Consider the following 21,732-nt stretch of genomic DNA (forward strand, 5'->3'; position numbering starts at 1 on the left):
CTAGTTTCAAACTTCCAGCCCGCACTGTCCCCTTGACCTTTCCGGACTTGTCCGACCTGCCTAGCTCCTTTTCCACATATCCACTCCACCCTCTCCTCCCTGACCTATCACCTTCATCTCCTCCCTCACTCACCTATTGTACTCTATGCTACTTTCTCCCCACCCCAAGAACCCCACTCAAAAAGCTCACACCAGCACCCCCACCCTCTAGCTTATCTCTCCACGCTTCAGGCTCACTGCCTTTATTCCTGATGAAGGGCTTTTGCCCGAAACATTGATTTTGCTGCTCGTCGGATGCTGCCTGAATTGCTGTGCTCTTCCAGCACCACTGATCCAAAACCATGTTGACTGTCTAGAATTAATTTATTTTTCTCTAAGCGTATATTTACATTATCTCGTATTATGGCCTCCATCAGTTTTCCCAGTATTGATGTCAAGCTGACAGGTCTGTAGTTTCCTGGGTTATCCTTTGCCCCTTTCTTAAACAACTGTGTCATATTTGCAATCCTCTGGGCCCCAGGGACTAATCCTCTATTTAGAGAGGCCTGGAAAATTTCTGTCAACTGCTTCCCAGATAATTCCCTTACCTCTCTCAGTAATCTAGGATGCACCCCATCTTGCCCTGGTGACTTCTGTACCAGGGTGCTGCCAGCTTATTAGCACCTCTTCTTTATTTATCACTAGATTGCTCAGATGCTCAAAACCCACGTTTTCACATAGGCCATTGTCACCATCTTCGAATTTGATAAAAACAGAAGCAAAATATTCATTGAGAACCTTTGCCATATCCTTTGCTTCAGTGAGCAGACTACTCTACTTGTTCTTTATGGGCCCTACTCTATTCTTCACTAATCTTTTACTATTAACATGTTTGAAAAACATTTTGCTGTTTACTTTAGCACAGTTTACCATCCTTTCCTCATGCTTTCTCTTAGCCTTTTTTCCAGGCTTAGCCTCTCTCTTGCATTGAGATACTCTTCTCTGATTTTTATTGCTATTATTATTCCGGTATGCATCGTATGCCTCCTTTTTCTTCCCTATTTTCTCATCAATATTGTAGCCATCCGAGGTACCTAGCTTTGGATACCCTGTTTGCAGCTCTAGCCCTCAACTCACTATTCAACAACTCTTGAAGTGTGTCTCAGGCTGGGATTTGGTGTAAGGAGAGGGAAATGAAACAGAGCAGGCAATAGAACAGATATTTTGCAATCATCCTGTTGAGAGATGTTGTTACACACCACTACAGCAGGTGGGACTTGAACTTGGGCCTTCTGGTTCAGAGACAGGGACAATACCAGTGTACCACAAGGCCCCTGCAGGGAAACAGAACAGATAATTTCAAATCAATCTGTTCAGAGATGTTACAGCACGCCTTTGGAGCAGGAGGAACTTGAACCCAGGCCTCCTGGTCAAAGGTAGAGACACTGCCACTGCACCACAAGAACCCTTGGGGACACAAAACATTTGTTAAAAGCAAAGTGTAAGCACCTGAAAATGTCCATTGAAGGCCCTGAAGAGTCTGGGTTTGAGGGCTGCAGCAAAAGAAGTCATGACAATATGAGATTAGTTACATAGAGATGGGATCCAGAGTAGGCCCTCAAGCCTGTTCCACCATGCAAACAGAGCATGACTGATTTTCTACTGCGATGCCACTTACCTGCATTATCGCCATACAACCTTAATTACCTTTAATATTGAGAAATGTATTGATCTGAGTCCTGAATGTACTCAATGACTGACCTTCCACTGTCCTTTGGGATAGAAAATTTCCAAAGATTCCCCCTCTCTAAGTGAAGAAATTCCTTTTCCTCATCTCAGTCACATTCTGGTTCTTGGCTTATTAGCCAGGAGAAACATACTATCCACATTCACCCAGTCGAACTGTGTAAGAACTTTGTAAGTTTCACTGAGGTCACCCTTCATTATTTGAAACTCTAGAGAATACAGGCCTGGTTTCCTCAATCCTGGCTCATAAAGCAAACCCACCATCCTAGGTGGGGTTAATCTAGTGAACCTCTGCTGCACTCCCTTTCTGGTTAGGACATGCTTCCTGAGGTAACAGAATCAAACCGGCACTCTGTACTCCAGGTGAGGTCTCACAAGGGTCCATACAACTGCAGCAACTTCTGTAGTCATGTTCCCTTGAAATAAATGCCACCATACCATTTGCCTTCTTAACTGCTTGCTCCCATTGAATGCTAACTTTTAGTGACTCATGACTAGGCACACCCAGGTCCTTTTGGATACCTGCACTTTTCAACCTCTCATCATTCGAGAAATATTTTGCCTTTTTGTTGTTTATACCAAAGCAAATAACTTTGCAGTTATTCACATTATGCCATGTTCTTGCTATCAGTCTGTCTAAATCCTCTTGAAGCCTCCTTGCATCCTCCTCACGACTCACATTCATCCCGGTCTTGTGTCATCAGCAAAGGTTTGGAATATTATAACTAATTCCTTCCTACAAATCTTTGCTATAGCTCGCGGACAGCTGTGGCCCCAGCATTGATCCTTATGGTACAACACTTACAACAGCCTGTCACCATGAGAATAATGCATTTCTTCCTCCCCTCTGTTTTCTGCCAGATCTCAATCCAGAGCAGTATATAATCCCCAATTCCATGCAATCTAATTTTGTTTACTAACCTGTGTGGGTCTTCAGAGAACACAATTACACCACATCCACTGGTTGATTATATTGGAGTACTTGTAACAATAAAATATGCCCTTGTCAAGCAGTCGCAGGTTGATGAGAACAAGTTTGACTTATTTTGGTAGCAGTGAAACCTCTTTTCGGAGGGATCTGCATCCGCATCAGTTTGGTGATATTGAGGAAGGGAAGGACAGCATCTTTCATCCACTAACACCATCCCCCCCCATGCCTTTTTCTCATCTCTGTTCTATCCTCATGCCCACCCACTATTATCTTTGCTTTACTTATTGTTGTAAACCACATTTTGCAGTTCATAGATCATAAGCTGATTATCATTTGCTGCTGAAGTAGGCCTTCGGCCCCTCAGGCCTGTTCTGCTAGTAATAAGAGCATGGCTGATCCAATTGGGGTGCCAAGTCCTCTTTCCTGTCTGTCCCCCGAACCTTTCACTCCCTTGTTCATCAAAAATCTGTCTAACTCAGTCTTGAATATATTCAGTGACCCAATCTCAAGTGTCACATTTGCAGTCACCTGGGGGAGTGAATTCAACAGATTAACAACCATCTGAGACACAAAACACCCTTCCTTGTCTCAGTCTTAAATGGGAGAGCCTTGTCTTGAAGCTGTGACCTCTCCATCCACATTTTGGATTCCCTGGGAAAAGATTCTGCAGTGTCTAATCTGTCAACCCCCCTCAGGTATGGTTCAATAAAGTTGCCCCTCATTCTTCTTAACTCCAAAAAGTATAAGCCAAACCTGCTCAACCTTTCTTCACGATAAGCCCCTCATCCCAGGAATCAGCCAAGTTAGCCTTCTCTGAACTGTTAAATCATCAAATTATAAACAGTATTTAAGGGAGACTATATTGACGTCCATGACACGGGACAGTTGGAGAGGGGGTGATTTGGGGGGAATGTGGAATATACACATCTTAATTTGCGCTCACTACGACTCAAGTAAGGTCTGATTGCACATAGAAAATGGGACCGGCAAAGCCATTCAATATAATGATGGCTGATCATCCAACTCAGTCCCTTGTTCCCACTTTGTCTCCATACCCTTTGATCCCTTTAGCTCCTAAAAACCATATCTAACTCCTTCTTGAAAACATTCAATGTTTTGACCTTGGTAACTTTCTATGACAGAGAATTCCACAGGCTCCCCACTCTCTGAGTGAAGACATTGCTCTTCATCCTAGTCCTAAATGGTCTACCCCGATCCTTAGACTATGACCCCTGGTTCTAGACTCCCTGGTCATTGAGGAACATATTTGCTGCATTTGCCCTGTCTAGTCCTGTTGGGCATTTAATTTTTGTACCAGCATTAGGCCTGGTATCCTTTTGGCATTATGAGGCCTGTCAATCTCAGGTGGTTGTGTGTGTCATGGTGGTGATGGTGGTGGTGATTTGGGGGTGGGGAGGGTAGGATTGTGTTGAGGGTGAGGTAGGATCTCACAGAACTGACATCATTTCAGAAAAAGCTCAAGAGGCATCTCGAGCAACTCACATTATATTGAGTCCTTCACTCCCTCCATAGCTTCACCCCTGCAATATCCAGCAGCCCCACATACCTCTGGGATCTCTGCACCCTTGGATCTCTTGCACATTCCAAATTTCATTGTTCCATCACTGGTGCCTGTGCCTTCAGCTTCCTGAGCCCTCCCATCCTGACCCTCCCTGCCTGCGGATCTCTTGGAGGAGATCCTTTTAAGGTGCACCTTAAGACTCTCTGACCAAATGTTTGATCACCTCCCAAATCTCTGCTCTATAGCTGATGGTCAAAGTTTGTTTGCATTGTTTGGAGCATTTTGGGGATGGTTTGCTGCACAAAAGACAGAATATAAATGCAAATTAGCCAGGACTCTCATGGTGCAGTGATAATGTTCTTGCCTCTGGGCCAGGAGGCTCATGTTCAAGTCCCACCTGCCCTGGAAGCTTTGAGCAGTTTGATTAAAAATAAAATTTATAAATACGAGTTGTTGTTTGATTTTTTTTTTTGCTTGTGTATGGTTTCAGCAGACTTCCCTTTCACCATTAAGGCTTTGTATTAAATCCAGCCAGGATTCATGAAAATTATTGCTTTTGCTCGCTGTGGGAAAGGGGTTTGGGCAGTTCTAACTCAAGTGTCCAGTAGATACAAACTACAATGACAGCTGACCCGTCCACACTGTGTTAGTTGGCACTGCTGGCAGGACTTTCCTCGTTGTGCGCTAAGCATTACTTCTGCTCTCCACCTCGTGCATTGTAAGGCGCTATTTTCGCACTAATGGGCTGGCAGAGATCTGATAGCACGATGACAGATGCGCAAACCTCCACTGCATTGTGCCTGCACAAAACACTGTCAAGCAATGAACTGTGGAAACTGGGAGCTGCAGCAAGTTGTTGCAAAGACCACTATGTTGCCTCTGCCTCTTGGGATCTTTGTTCTGAGTGGGCTTTTCACACATCCAGAAAAAGCTTCTGTCTCCAGAAGGCCCTTCGAGGTCACACTTCTGTATTTTGTGAACAAAATGTGGCAGCCTGCATTAACATTTTCATTTTGCAAAGGTTGTCTTGCTGTCTATTTAATATGTCTTATTTTTGGCTCCTATTTAAATATTCCCAGACTTCTGGAGCAATTTAATAAATGTTTCAGATTGTGAGTCATACGTCTATAGGCACCACGTATTAGTGATGAGAGAATCTATACTGTAACGTAAGAAAAATGTAACTTAATTTTGCCTCTGTCTTCCTAGTTTCTATTCATGCTTTAAAATGTTCAATATGTTGCACTGTCAATAATAACACAGTGAAGCTTGTTGTGTACCTACCCCTGAATAGATTGTGTGATGCCAAAGGTAGTTTTCATGTGCCTTTTTGCTATAATATTGTGTAGTTCTGTGGAGCTGCAGAAAATGAAAGATCATGTTTTATAGTCTGTAACTTGATATAGTAAATGGCAAATTATTAATCTCCCTGACCTTTCATTCTGCTCGGTCTCAGTACCAGTAGCAACCAGGCAAATGTTATTGAAGACATAACACCTCGATATAAGCAGTTGCTTTAGTAAGACAGTTGATGGTGCAAGGTTAATCAGTGGTCTATAGATCCTTGTGTTCAAAATGTCATTTTCACAGATCAAAGCTGACAGCTGAATCTCAAAATTGCGGATCCTTTTTGAGCTTTGAATTTCAACTTCCGTTTAGGAAAAAATGTTCATTCTTCACCTGCTAACCTGACAGTTGAACTCCTGGCCTAGTGAATGGTGCCACTCTTGTAAATGACTTGCTGTCTTAACCATCTGGTCAAAAAGGCTGGACAGCTTTCTCACCATAACAGGTTAGCAGGCTGGTGAGGTAGTGAATGAAATAGCGGTTTGAAAAAGTCATATTGCTGCAGCCGGCGGAGGGAGTGTTCCTCCGGTTGTTGGGAGCTTTAACATCTCCATCTCAAGGTGGCATGGCCCACATGGGTGTGCTCAATGTCGTTAACACATTCCCCAAATTGGAAAAGGCCTCCATTCCCCATCCTTGTTAGATCCAGAATTGACAAAAACACACATTAATTAGTTTCTGCTACCTCAGATATTGCAAGAATGTTGTCACATGTGATGTATGGAGATTGGTTTTGAAATAAATTGAAGAGAGGGTCTTGTCACACAGAGGTCATTGGCCGTTGGCATTAGGTGGAAGCAAATGCTCACTTCATGACTTTGCTCATGCTTCAGTTGCTAACATGTTTTGAACAGAAAGTTTTCAAAACCGAGAGCCTTGTTTTTCTTGGTTCCAGCTGCCTGGGCCTTGATGGAAGTTGTGCGCCTCAAATTGGATTGGATCATAAACCCTTCCAGTCAAGATTAAAATGATTTGCTTGTATTTCTTTTTATTTAGTCCACTGTATTTGCTGCTCTCAACACAGTCACCTCGACTGCAGGGAGAACGCATGCAGACTGGGCGCCTGCTTAGCAAAACACCTCTGCTCAATCTGCAAGCACAACCCCATCATTTTCCTTCCCCCGTCTTGCCCCCACCCTGACCTCTCTGTCCTTGGCCTACTGCACTGTTCTAGTGAAGCTCAATGCAGGCTTGAGGAACGGCTCCTCGTTTTCTGATTAGGTACAATCCAGCCTTCTGGACTTGATATGGAGTTCAGCTTGTTCAAATAGTAACCCCTGCCTTCCCCATCTTGTTTATTCTATCTTTGTGTGTTTCAGTCTTGCTCTCATTTTTCCTTTATTTTTCATTTTGGTCGATAGCTATTCATCACTCACCCCTTCTTTCGACAGATCTTTACTTATCCCGTTACAACTCACTTGACTTTTCACCATCAACACTTTTGTCATTAACCTCCCCTGCCCTATCACAGATCTTCCTCTGTGTTCTCCCCACCCCAAACCTGAGACATTAACTACATAAGACCATAGGAGCAGAAGTAGGTCATTCAGCCCATTGAGTCTCCTCTGCCATTCAATGAGATAATGGCTGAATTGATGATCCTCAACTCCATTTTCTTGCCTTTACCCCATAACCCTTGATTTCCCTTACTGATTAAAAATCTATCTCAACCTTCAATACGGTTAACAACCCAGGCTCACCAGTTACACAACTATTGTGACATAATGGATAACAGCACAATTTAGAAAACAGTTTTCCCCGACGCATGTAGAGACCAGATCTTGGTGACACTGAATGAAACTCTGTTTCCTCTGTCCACAGATGCTGCTAGACCTGCTGAGTTTCTCCAGCATTCTCTATTTAGGGATCAGAGCAGGAAACCCATGTAGTTTTTAATCCTCTTTCCCTTGCGTACAGGTCATTGTGAGGTTATCAAAGTTGTCTTTGGGATGTGAGCATTCATTTGCCATATCTAATTTTCGTCCTGAGATGTTCACCCTATGCCAATAGTTACTGCTAGTAGGAGAGAAATGAGTACTTGAGTGTGAGCCAGCCACTAGACGTGTAACAAGCTACAGTCCTGTGAAGTGGTGAGATTGTGGTATTATGGTAATATCACTGGATTGGTAAACCTAGCAACTTAGATTAATGCTGTCGGGACATAGGTTTAAACTCCACTGTGGCAGCTGGTGGAAGTTAAATTTAACGGATAAAAGGTACAAAGTTAAAAATCACGCATCACCAGGTTATAGTCCTACAGATTTATTTGGAAGCACTAGCTTTCGAAGTGCTGCTCCTTCACGTGGTTGTGGAGTATAAGATCGTAAGACACAGAATTTATAGCAAAAGGTTTTCTACTTCACAACTACCTGATGAAGGAGCAGCGCTCTGAAAGCTAGTGCTTCCAAATAAACCTGTTGGACTATAACCCTGGTGTTGTGTGATTCTTAACTTTGTCCGCCTCAGTCCAACACCAGCATCTCCAAATCATGGATAAAAGGTAGACATCAATGATGGTGACTGTGAAATATCTGTACATTAGTTCACTGATGTGAAATGCCAAGGGAATTCTGCCATCCTTACCCAGTCTGGCCTACATGTGACTCCGGACCCACAGGAATGTGGCTGACTCTTAACCACCCTTTGAGCAATCCTCTCAGGTCAACAGCTGAGCTTGTCACTGATGCCCACAACCCATGGAAGAACAATAAAAAAAAGGGGCCCACTTCAGCATGGTATGTCATTCGGGGACAATATAGGAAGAGCCTGATCTGTCCACCATTTATTCAAATCATGGCCAATCTGTATCTTTACTGCATCTACTGCATCAATATTCATGGTTTGCAAATGTCTGTTGATCTTAATTTTATTATTTTTACTTCACCCTCAGTCTCAACTACTTTTTACAGTGAGTTCCAGATTTCCACTCCCCTTTATCACTTTGGTGGCAAAAACAGGAAGGCAGATTATTATTTGAATGGTGGAAGTTTAGGAAAAGGTGAGGTGCAATGAGATCTTGGTGTCATGGTGGAACAGTCGCCGAAGGTTGGCATTAAGGTACAACAGGCAGTAAGGAAAGCGAATGGCATGCTGGCCTTCCTAGCGAGAGGATTGGAGTAGGGACGTCTTGCTGCAGTTATACAGGGCCTTGGTGAGGCCACTCCTTGAGTACTGTGTGCAGTTTTGGTCTCCCAGTCTGAGGAAGGACATTCTTGCTATTGAGGGAGTCCAGTGAATGTTCACTAGACTGATTCCCAGGATGGCGGGAATGACGTATGAGGAAAGACTGGATCGACTGGACTTGTATTCACTGGAATTTAGAAGAATGAGGGGGGCTTTTGTAGAAACATATAAAATCCTGATGGGACTGGACAGGCTAGATGTAGGAAGAATGTTCCTGATGTTGGGCAAGTCCAGAACTAGGGATCACACTAACAATGAGGGATAAGCCATTCAGAACCAAAATGAGGAAGAATCTCTTTGCTCAGAGATTTGTGAACCTGTGGAATTCTTTCCCACGGAAAGCTGTTGGGGTCAGTTTGTTTTATATATTCAAAAGGGAGCTGGATGTGGCCCTTGCAGCTAAAGGGATCAAAAGATATGGAGAGAAAGCGGTAGTGGGATATGGAGGTTGCATGATCAGTCACAATCCTATTGAATGGTGGTGCAGGCTCGAATGGCCTACTCCTGTACCTATTTTCTATGTTTCGAAGTTATGCGAAGGAGCCCTTCCTCATTGGTTGAGCAAATTCCCCTGATTGGCTGAGCTCTAATTTTACGGTTATGTCCCCTTGTCCCAAACACCCCTAAACCCCAAGAATACCTTTTGATCAGATGCAATAGAATTGCAATTCTACAACTATCAATGGGTACCCAATCGGTGGCCACACTGCATCTGTGAGAAAGAAGGGGCCATACAAATTTCCTAATCCTGTCCCCCTCCCCACCCATGCTGGATCATTTACAGGATGCAGGGGAGCCTCCGGTCCCTGTGCTACATGCCTCCCAAAGTAAGGCATTGGGGATTCCAAGTTTGGAAGCTGAGAGGGCTTGAAACCACTGACGCCAGTAGCAGCAGTGTGTATCACCTACAAGGTGCACTGCAGCAATTCCCCAAGGCTCTTGAGGGAGCAGTTTCTAAACTCACAGCCTCTACTATCTTAAAGGACAAAGACAGCAGGTACATGAGAACACCATCCCCTGCAAGTTTCCCTCCAAACCACTCACCATCCTGACTTGGAAATCACCGTTCCTTCAGTGTCGCTGGGTCAAAATCCTGGAATTCCCTCCCTAAGTGCATTGTTAGTCAATCTACAGCACATGGACTGCAGCAGTTCAAGAAGGTAGCTCACTACCACATGTAAAGGGGTAACTAGGGTTGGACAACAAATGCTGGTGCAGCTAGTGATGCTCACATCCTGTGAAATATTTTTTATAAAAAAGTGCCCAAATCAATTAAATGACTGCTCTCCCTGATTAGGGGATCTTGCTGTGCCCACACAGCTGCTGTGTGTTTCCCAGCATGCCCAGTAATGTGCTTTGAGGTGTGTAAGGTCAATGTAGATAGCAGTTCTCTCTTTATGAAGGCCTCAAGTCCTGGTTTGACGTTTTGTTGTGGTTTAACAGAAGGATGACTTTAAGAAGCTGCCTTTCTTTCTTAACTTCACAATACCTTTCTTGTCTAATTCCCTGAGGGAGCATGTAACGTAAACTGGAATGGAATTTGCTGCATTGTTGCCAGAAAGCTGTAGAGAGACAACATTAACACAGGGCCGAAGATGTGCTTTTTTTACTGGGAGGGTTATTTAATAGGATTAGCTCCTGGTCACTATAGCTTGGTGTGTGCTTCGCACTTAGGGGCGAGGGGACAGCCATTCATGAGTGGGTGGGGGTGTAAGGAGGAGACCAGCTATTTGGTTAGCTCATTGACATGATGCAACAGAAAAGCAGCTGTCAGTCCTCATTCTGCAAGCTGGAGTATCACAAAGCTGGCCCGTGACACTTGCTAATTGTTCCACATTCTTGGCTTTTGGTCAAATGCCAGGCACTGAGAACTGGGGAGTAGTTTTTCCCACCACCTCCTCTTGTGAAGAAAACTATCAGTTGCTCTTGTTGTCTCCCTCTGTGTGTGTACCCTCAGCTGAATGGAATGCTTTGACGTTCTATTATACTGATTATTTGGGCCTATTCAGGCCTGCCTGTTGAAAAGGGCTTTTAAGGAAAAACAAATCACCTCAGTTTAGTGTATTAAATCATCTCAAACACTTCTGGAGAGTGGCTTCTGTAGTGTGGATGACTGCACTTGTATGCCATTGTCTGCTTGCTGTTGACCTTATGCAGCTTCAGCCTGACAGAGCTTTCCACGGAAATTAATCTGGAGCTTGATCAGTTCAAGAATAATTCCTATTGTGAACACAAGGATGTTAAAGAGAAAGTCTCCCTGCCCCACCAGCATTTAGCTGCTATGTCATCTTATGGCCTTATAACTATATTCATGGCTGAAATAGACAGGTTTGTAATCAGTGACGGAATTAAAGATTATGTGGAAAAGGCAGAAAAGTGGAATTGAGGATGATCAGATCAGATGTGATCTCATTGAATGGTGGAGCAGACTCAATGGGCTGAATGGCCTACTGCTTCTTTGTTTTAATAGTCAATGATCAATCTTAACTCCATCTTTCCACACTATCCTCAAATTTCCTTTTCTGCTTATGAATCTATTGATGGGGCGAATCTACAACCCTCTGAGGCAGGGAATTCCAAAGATCCACAACACTGCAAGAGTGAAGAAATTTCTCCTCATTCTCAGTCCAAAATGATTGTCCCCTCATTTTGAGACCATGCTCTTCCTGTGTTCTAAGCTCCCTAGCCAGTGAGAAGCAATTTCTCATTCTCAACCCTGTCACGCCCCATTCAGAATTTTACATTATTCAATACGATTGCCTCTCATTCTTCTAAAGGTTAGATAAATCCTTCTCCACCCAGAAGTGTGTTTTTGTTGACTTTTACCTTGTGTCAGGTCTGGCCATATCAGCATCTTGGCACAGCGACCTTCTGACCAGCTGCCACTTGCTTTGATTCTGGCAGGATGCAGCACGAGGGCCATCTTACACCAAGACAGCGATTCCAGCTTGGGCATTCGAGCCAGTGGAGATCTCTGGAGTCAGGAGTTGCCCTGGGACTACTCACCAGTTCCCCAAACCATGGCTCAATGCAGCCCAGGGCTGTTATCAATAGGAGGCGAGGAAGAGTCATGATAGCGGTCAAGGTTGCCCTCCCAGTAGTCCGATTGCCACTCTGTCACTTTGTGTGAATGGGGAGCCAGTGGGTAAGAGGCTGTTTCAATGCCTGTATCACCTTAGTTGATGGATTGGCAGTGTGGGGAAAAGAAAATGGAGGAAAAGAAATTGTCAAAGCAATGCCAGAACATGGTTAGACATCTGGCAGACTCCAGGCGCAACAAAGCTGTGGTATTTGCAGTGATGCTTTGCCAATTACCAGTCATGACTGAACAGTGCAAGAGTGAAAACAGCCAAATGAAATAAGCAAGAAAGCTCCATTTGTAGGTTTCAAGGGGTGAATAGAGATGCAAATAAGTGCTAGGGGCAGAGGGGCAGGGAGAGTTGCTGAGTGAGGGGTGGCAGTCCAAAGTGGAAGGATATCATCAAGGCAGGTACACTTTGGAATGAGCTGCCCTTTTTATTTTTACATATCCAACTCTGTGGTTGAAATCTCTAATGGCTGTTTTTCCTGGATTCTTGGAACACGAGGTAATGGGCCCTTTTCTTTTCCAAGAACTGTTAATCAAGCATTCGCCACGAGTTGAGTGCAGGACTGAAACTGTCATTCAGAGCAGCTGGGAAATCTCCATGCTGTAACCAGCAGTGAAACATTTGCTCAGTCTGTAACTGAGTGTTCCTTCCACTACCCTCCAGCCAACCTCACTATTCTCCCTCTCCCTCCCACTTTCTTTCTCCCAAACAGTGTGCTTCAGGAACAGCTTTGTCGAGAGACCATTAACTGTTTTGTTGCCTGATTTAATTAGTGTGCCCACAAAAGCTAAGCTCCTGTCGCTGACCTCTGAATCTTCCCGTGCTGGCCCACAGTTTTGACATTTTTTTCCAAGTTGGTTGAATCATGTTAGTTCTTTCTCTCTGTGCTGTGGAAATCAATGCCCATTTCTTGTGCATGGCTGGTTGTCCCTCTGCCAATGCCCAATGCCACACGGAACTGTAAAGAGGGAATACCATGATATTAGTGCCAAGATGTTGAGTGCCATATTGACAGCATACTAAAGCAGCATCTCAAATAGAACCACATTGTAAATGGGACATGATGTTGGGTTGACTGTGATAGAGAGAAAGGGGAGTAATGTGGTGATCTTTGAGGGAGATTTCAGGGTCTGGAAGGATCATCTTCAGTGGAAGAGTTGAAGGTGGTGGAGAGACAGTCTTCGATGGGAGGGCTGAGACACTACAAGATAGTCTTTAGTGGAAGAGTTGAGGTACTATAGGGTAGACTTCAATGGGAAAGGAACAGGGCATTGTTCAGGGCCAAAAGCAATGGCCATAGGCCCTTGCATGATTATGTACTGTATCCAGTGAGTGATATTTGACTAGGAGAGCCATTATCTCACTGGATAGTTTTGATAGGCCCAATGTCGACATCAAGCTTTCATGGTGAGCAGATGACTGAGGCTCTGTTCGTGAGATTGCTGATCAGATTGCTCTTCGAACATATGGGTCTGTCGGAAACCCGACCTGTATATTCATCAGCGAAAGTTGGCTTTTGATAGATTTTTTGATATCTGGTTGGCATGGACAGGTTGGACCAAAAGGTCTGTTTCCATGCTGTACATCTCTATGACTCTCTTCATTTTTATGCCATGAGGATGAGCATTTATGTCCCATCCCTCGTTGCCCATAAAAAGGTGGTGGTGAGCTGCTGCCCTGAGCTGCTGTAGTCCATGTGCTGTGGGTTGACCCACAATGCCATTAGGGAAGGAATTCCAGGATTTTGACCCAATGACACTGAAGGAACAGCGATATATTTCCAAGTCAGGATGGTGAGTGGCTTGGAGGGGAACTTGAAGGTGGTGTTCCCATGTATCTGCTGCCCTTGTCCTTCTAGATGGAAGTAGTTATGGGTTTGAAAGGTGCTGTCTGAGGATCTTTGGTAAATTTCGGCAGTGCATCTTGTAGATAGTACACACTGCTACTACTGAGGGGGGTGTATGTTTGTGGATGTGGTGCCAATCAAATGGGCTCCTTTGTCCTGGATGGTATCAAGCTTCTTGAGTTTTGTTGGAGCTGCCCCCATCCAGGCAAGTGGGGAGTATTCCATCACAGTCCTGACTGGTGCCTTGTAGATGGTGAACAGGCTTTGGGGAGTCACAAGATAAGTTACTCACTGCAATAGTCCTAGCCGCTGACCTGCTCTTGGAGCCGCTGTGTTTATGTGGTGAGTCCAGTTGAGTTTCTGGTCAATGATAATACCCAGAATATTGATAGTGGGGGATTCAGTGAAGTTAACACCGCTGAATGTTAAGGGGCAGTGATTAGATTATCTTTTATTGGTGATGGTAATAGCCTGACATTTGTGTGGTCAAGTGTTACTTGCCACCTGTCAGCCCAAGCTTGGACACTGTCCAGATCTTGCTGCATTTGAGCATGGACTACTTTAGTATCTGAGGAGATGCAAATGCTGGTCAACATGGTGCAATCATCGGTGAACTTCCCCACTTCTGTCCTTATGATGGAGGGAAGGTCATTAATGAAGCAGCTGAAGATGGTTGTGCCTGGGACACTACCCTGAGGAACTCCTGCAGAGATGTCCTGGAGCTGAGATGACTGACCTCCAACAACCACGACTGTCTTCCAATGTGTCAGGTATGACTCCAACCACTGCAGAGTTTGCGCCCCCCCCCCCTCCATTACCCATTGATTTCAGTTTTGCTCGGGCTCCTTGATGTCACACTCGGTTGAATGCAGCCTTGATGTCAAGGGCTGTCCCTCTCCCCTCCCCTCTGGAATTCAGCTCTTTTGTCCATGTTTGAACCAAGGCTGTAATGAGGTCAGGAGCTGAGTGACCCCGGTGGAACCCAAACTGGGTGTCACTGAGCAGGTTATTGCTGAGCAGGTGAGCTGCTTGATAGCACTGTGGATGACACCTTCCATCACTTTACTGATGATCGAGAGTAGACTGATGGGACAGTAATTGGCTGGATTGGATTTGACCTGAATTTTCTGTACAGGACATACCTGGGCAATTTTCCACATTGTTGGGTAAATGTCAGTGCTGTAACTGGACTGTAACAGCTTGGCTAGGGGAGCGGCAAATTCTGGAGCAGTACTATTGCCGGAATGTTCTCAGGGCCTGTAGTCTTTGCAGTATCCAGTGCCTCCAATTGATTCTGGATATCGTAGGGAGTGAATCGGAATGGCTGAAGCCTGGTATCTGTGAGGCTGGGGACCACTGCAGGAGACTGAGAAGAATCTTCCATTTGGCACATCTGGCTGAGGATTGCTGTGAAAGCTTCAGTCTTATCTTTTGCCCTGATGTGCTGGGCTCTTCCATCATTGAGGATGGGGATATGTGGGGAGCCTCCTCCTCTCGTGACTTGTTTAATTGTCCACCACCATTCACGACTGGATGTGGAAGGATTGCAGAGCTTAGATCTGATTCACTGGTTGTGGGATTGCTTAGCTCTGTCTATCACTTGTTGCTTATGCTGTTTGCAGTTAGTCCCCATTTTGATGTTATGCCTGGTGCTGGTCCTGGATATTCTCTTGCGCTCTCTACTGAACCAGGACTAAGTCCTTGGTATGATGGTAACGATAGAGTGGAGTAAATAATGTGAAAATGGGACTTTGACTACATAAGGACTGCACAGTGGTCTCTCTTACCAATACTGTCTTTTGATGGCTGTATCTGCAGCTGACAGATTGGGAACGATGATGTCTGCCATGTCTCTCCCACTTGTTGGTTCCCTGCTGCATGGGCTCAATTCCTTTCCTGGCTGAGGTCCCTCCTCCTCAACCACTCCCCTCAGCTGAAGTACGTGGCCTTCAGGTTAAATCACCACCACTCATCTCTCTCTCTCTCTAATGAGAGAACAGCGGCAACCTTACCTTTTATATAAACGCAGGTCTTTTTTGGCATTGTGGTTTTCTTACTCATGTTTCACCTGAAGTCATGAGCCTTCATGGGGTCCGGAGTCTATGTTGAGGATTCCCAGGGCAACTTCCTCCCAACTGTATCCCACTGTGCCACCACCTCTGCTGGGTCTGTCCTGCCAGTGGGACAGGACATATCCAGCGATGATGATGGTAGGGTCTGGGACATAGTCATACTCACGGAATCATACTTTACAGACAATGTCAGATTTCCAAATTTGGCACTAGCAAGGAGGACCCTGCAGGGTCAATAGGGCTGATTCTGCTGCTCTTTTCCAGTGCCAATGTTGATGTCAGGTGACCCTTCAATTTCATTTCATTGAGACTTTGTAGCGATTGGTACAACTGAATGACCATTTCAGAGGGCAGTTCAGAGCCAACCACATTGCTATATGTAGATCAGACCAGGTGAGGATGGCAGATTTCCTTCCCTGAAGGACATTAGTAAACCAGGTGAGGTTTTCCAACAATCAGCAATGATTTAATGGTCATCAGCAGATTCTTAATTCCAGATTTTTAAAATTGAATTAAAATTCCATCATCTGCTGTGGCAGCATTCGAACACATGGTCCCAGAACATTGATTTTCTGGATTAATAGTCTGGAGATAATACCACTAGGCCATCGCCTTCCTTTGATATACAGGTGTAGTAGAGAAGCCATTGGCAAAATCCCAACTAATCTATCTAAGGAAAGGCAGCTGATTTTGTTGCTTCATTTCAATGGTAAATTTGAGCCCACGATGGAGTTTATTACTCTTCGGTGCTGTGGATTCAAATATTGTAAATGTATCACCTACACATCCGGCGTTTGCAAGAGGTAGGAGGTTAGTGGTGATTCTACCGAAGACACACTTCTCCTGGTATTCGTTAAAAATGTTAGCAAGAGCTGAGCCTCAAGGAGATCCCATGGTAGCATCATCTGTTTGGGCATTCTGGTTTCATCGAACAGTGCCCAGTCTATCTCTGGTTGCCCTGGAAGGGGAAGATGTCTTAAGCATCTGAACAATGGATGAAGCTAGCTGTCTCAAGCAGCTACTATTGCAGTAAACACACAAGTGACTTTCATCACGAACAGGATGTATTTGCCTGTCACACCAATCAGTAATGTGATATGAGTTTCAGTACCGATATGATGTCAGGTATGTAGGCCGTATTCGATAACTGGCAGATCATATCAAATAACACTTCCTTTTGACTGTCCATAGTGGGCAGTTTGCCAACTGCACTCAACCAACCTGTGCTTACAAAATTCAGAACGTACTATCCAGTATGAAATGTGATTTTACTTGTGGGCAACATTTACTAAGTAACCCTGACTATATACAAAGTTCACTGGAATCCAATTTTAACAGAATCAGTTGGGCTTGCATTGTGCATGTGATGGGAGCTCCATATATTAACACATAGGCCTCTGTTGTTTTTTCACAGTGGTAAAGGGTTGTAGAGCTGCCAATCCTTGCTGCATTCCCCCATGGTAACACCCTGACCAATCAGAATTCACCTGTCTGGCCTGAGTTTAATCAGCTAACAAAGATTGACAGTTAATACTTCCTGCTGCATCTCCATGCCTACCATTGTCCTACCATCATCACCCTCTTCTCACACTGTATAAATTGGTGTTTCCTTTCAAAGTTTGATTTCTTGCATTCCAGTCCTGATGAGGGCAAGACAAAAAGTTTTGATTTTGTCTCTACCTTTTGCCATTTTTCTTGGGGATGTTATTTCATTTAATTTCATTTTGGAGAATGATGAATGTTTTAATAGGACTGATGTGCGATTTCCCTTCTCTCCCCACCGCCAATTCCCACATCTGCATGCAAATTGAAGTCAAATGTGGTTGCCATGGCAATGCTGGTAGGTTTTATTTCACTTCAAATGACAGAGGAATAGCACTTGCTGGTTGGGGAAACAATTATAGTTAGTTTTGGAATTAGAAGTGTGGCTCAGCTAATAAGTGTGAATAAGGTTTTAGGAACTCAGTCACATGGACTGGAAATGTCCCAGGTTGGATTTGAGCCGATAATTGACCATTAAGTGATCTTAAATGCAGCGACTCAAAAGTCTAGGAGGCTGGTGAAACGGAGGCCTACCTCTCGCTGGACCAGCAGTCGCCTGTTTGATTTCATCCAAATCTACCAGGAAATCAGAAGCAATTACTCATTGGCTGGCCTCACTATCTCAAGCAGCAAAACCATCTGACAATACGCTGGGTTAGGTTTTTTTTGGGGGAGAGTGGGTCTGCCTAACATTGAGGCCAACCTTGTGAGATACGGAGGGATTAAAACAAAGCCAGCCCAACGTGCACAGTTGGAAAATGATAACCAATGGTTTCTGAGGTTGTTGGTGGTGGGGATGGTCACAGGAAGGCCCATTTCCATAGCAAACTGCTGACTTTGTTCAACATATCTGCCTTGCCAATTGAAAAAGATCACAAGAAGCTCTTCCAAAGCTCATGCAGGAAGGATAGCAATTTGAGTGGAGAAGGCTAATAGCATTCAATGCCTTAATATGAATTTGACTTTTCCCTTCAGTTCAGCAAGTGAGTGTACTTGGCAGGAGAGGGGTACTGGGAAACAAGAAGCCGGTTGACCACAATGGAGCATCTCTTGAATCACATTTTTGTTTCCACTCCACAGCAACAAGAGCAGGACCCAACGAACCTGTACATCTCCAACCTGCCACTAACTATGGATGAGCAGGAGCTCCAAAACATGCTGAAACCTTTCGGTCAGGTGATCTCCACCAGGATACTGCGGGATGCCAATGGTACCAGCCGAGGTGTTGGCTTTGCCAGGTAAAGATGGTTTGAATCAAGGTGTACAAGCATGGGGCCAATGAGCTTTACCCTACTTGTGGGCTTGGTCTTCACTGGCAAGCTGGGTACCGGTTTTAAAAAAAGAGAGTCAGAGAGTCCTACGTCACAGAGACAGGCCCTTCGGCCCAAACTGGTCCATGCCAACCAAAATGTCCATCCAAGCGAACCCCATTTCCCTGCACTTAGCCCATATCCTTCTCAACCTTTCCTATCTATGTATTTGTCCAAATGCCTTTTAAATGTTATTAATGTACCTGCCTGAAATATGTCTGCTGGCAGCTCTCTCCACACTCTGTGCAAAAATGTTACCCCTCAGGTTCCATTTTATTCTTTCCCCTCTCACCTTAAACTGATGCCTTTTAGTCCTCGATTCCCCAACCCTGGGAAAAAGGCAAGCAGTTCCTGAGCTTGGGGCCCAGGCAACTGAGGGCATGGCTGTCAATGGTGGGGTTGAAGGAAACCAGGCATGCTGGACGAGGTCGGAATTAGAGATGCACAGATTTCTGAAGATTTTGGGGATTCAAAGTTGGGGTTGGCTTTTTATTCCTCCTCGTCCTCCACCCATCAACCTGTTCACGGATGGTACAACACACCTCTAGAACAGGTAAGATTCAAACCCAGGTCTGCTTGGCTTAGATGTAAGGACACTACCACTGCACCTCAGGACAGACTCTTCAGCAGGGTAACTGAAAAGGAAAATAGCAGAGGCTTGGAATCAATTGAGGCCTGCAGGTGCAGCAAGCAGGGAAGAAGGTAAATGGTATGTTGGCTTTCATAGTGAGCGGATTCAAGTAGATTAGATTCCCTACAGCATGGAAACAGGCCCTTCAGCACAACAAGTCCACACCAACCCTCCCAGATCCATTCCCCTACCCTATATTTACCCCTGACTAATGCACCTAACACTGGGCAATTTAGCATGGCCAATTCATCTGGCCTGCACATATTTTTGGATTGTGGGAAGAAACCAGAGCACCCAGAGGAAACCCACGCAGACACAGGGGGAATGTGCAAACTCCACACAGACAGTTGCCTGAGGCAGGAATTGAACCCAGGTCCCTGGCGCTGTGCGATGGCAGTGCTAGCCACTGTGTTGTCCAAAGTACAGGAGCAGGGATATCTTGCTGCAGTTGTGCAGGGCCTTGGTAAGACCACCCCTGGAGCATTGTGTGCAGTTTGGGTCTCCTTGCCTGAGGAAGGATGTTCTGGTGATGGAGAGAATGCAACAAAGTTTTACTGGACTGATTTATGAAGAGAAATTGGATTGGTTAGGACTTTATTCAGTGGCATTTAGAAGAATGAGGGGAGATCTCACAAAATTTAACAGGTTTACAAACTTGGTTTGTTTTGACTTCAATGTCGAAGGATGAAGGGCGACCTGATAGGAGTTTACAAAATTATGTGAGGCATGGGTAGAATGGATAATTGGAGTCTTTTTCCTAGGGTAGAAATGTCAATTATTGGAGGACGTAGGTTTAAAAGGGGAAAGTTTAAAGGAAATGTTAGAGGCAAGGTTTTTTACACACAGGGTGGTAAGTGCCTGGAATGTGCAGCCAGCGATGGTGGTGGAGGCAGACACAATATAGCAATGTTTAAGAGAAATCTGGACAGAAATAGGCAGGGAATAGAGGGATATGTACCACATAGAGGCAAAAGGTGTTTAGTTTAGAAAGGCATCATGTGACAGCGCAGACTTGGTGGGCCGAAGGGCCTGTTCCTGTGATGTTCTGTTCTTTATTCTTTGGTAAATGCAGAGTAAACACAGGAAGGATGTTCCCGATGACCGGGGAATCCAGAACCAGGGATCACAGTCTCAGGCCAGTTAGGACTGAGATGAGGAGAAATGTCTTCACCCAGAGAATGGGGAGCCTGTGGAATTCTCTGTCACAGGAACCAATGGAGGCTAAAACATTGAATGTTTTCAAGAAGGAATTTGATATTGTTTGGAGAGTGAAAGGAATTGACGGATATAGGAGAAGCAGGAACAGGGGACTGAACTAGATGGTCAGCTATGATCATATTGAATGGCGGAGCAGGCTTGAAGGGCCGAATGGCCAACTCCTGCTCCTATTTTCTGTGTGTCTATAAAAAAAAACCTGCTTTCCTAGTGGAGTAATTGATGATGTACTACCTTCGTGGCTATTAGTGACGAGAAAAAAAATTCAATCCTCGATTAGCTCATTCCACCTCAGAAAAAGGAAGTTGACCCTCAAACTGGACTGGGTGAGGATATGGATGGTACAATGACTCCCCCTTGTGTCGAGACGGAATTATAACACTAATGATCTTTGAAATGTCTTCGTTACTGAGCTTTTATTGACAAAAAGTGACAAAGAGCAGGATTGTGGCTCCCCAGATGATGATGTGTGAAACATAGCCTCGTAACATAATGGATATAAAGTCAAGGGTCAATCCTAGGCTATGCTGACTTAGCTGGGGCATTAACATTGGCCAGAACCCTGCGCGTGGTGGGAGGAAGGTACCTGTGTGTGTGTGTGTGAGAGAGAGACAGTCGGCGTGTGTGTGTGTGTGTGTGTGAGAGAGAGGCAGTCTCGTGTGTGCACGCGAGAGAGTGACAGTCTGCGTGTGTGTGCACGCGAGAGAGAGACGGTCTGCGTGTGCGCGCGCGCGAGAGAGAGACGGTCTGCGTGTGCGCGCGCGCGAGAGAGAGACGGTCTGCGTGTGCGCGCGCGCGAGAGAGAGACGGTCTGCGTGTGCGCGCGCGCGAGAGAGAGACGGTCTGCGTGTGCGCGCGCGCGAGAGAGAGACGGTCTGCGTGTGCGCGCGCGCGAGAGAGAGACGGTCTGCGTGTGCGCGCGCGCGAGAGAGAGACGGTCTGCGTGTGCGCGCGCGCGAGAGAGAGACGGTCTGCGTGTGCGCGCGCGCGAGAGAGAGACGGTCTGCGTGTGCGCGCGCGCGAGAGAGAGACGGTCTGCGTGTGCGCGCGCGCGAGAGAGAGACGGTCTGCGTGTGCGCGCGCGCGAGAGAGAGACGGTCTGCGTGTGCGCGCGCGCGAGAGAGAGACGGTCTGCGTGTGCGCGCGCGCGAGAGAGAGACGGTCTGCGTGTGCGCGCGCGCGAGAGAGAGACGGTCTGCGTGTGCGCGCGCGCGAGAGAGAGACGGTCTGCGTGTGCGCGCGCGCGAGAGAGAGACGGTCTGCGTGTGCGCGCGCGCGAGAGAGAGACGGTCTGCGTGTGCGCGCGCGCGAGAGAGAGA

General features: G+C 45.6%; 1 protein-coding gene across 5 annotated transcripts in view; it reads left to right on the top strand.

Annotated features, from left to right (window-relative positions):
* LOC122543290 (RNA-binding motif, single-stranded-interacting protein 2-like) overlaps positions 1-21,732 on the top strand; it is a 241,062-nt gene that overhangs the window by 173,099 nt on the left and 46,231 nt on the right. For all 5 annotated transcript variants that reach the window (XM_043681793.1, XM_043681796.1, XM_043681792.1 and 2 more), the window contains exon 5: positions 18,338-18,495. In XM_043681793.1, coding sequence (XP_043537728.1) covers positions 18,338-18,495 — 158 coding nt within the window. The remainder of the gene's footprint in view (positions 1-18,337; positions 18,496-21,732) is intronic.

Source organism: Chiloscyllium plagiosum, chromosome 43 (assembly GCF_004010195.1).
Source record: "Chiloscyllium plagiosum isolate BGI_BamShark_2017 chromosome 43, ASM401019v2, whole genome shotgun sequence".
Lineage (NCBI taxonomy): Eukaryota > Metazoa > Chordata > Chondrichthyes > Orectolobiformes > Hemiscylliidae > Chiloscyllium > Chiloscyllium plagiosum.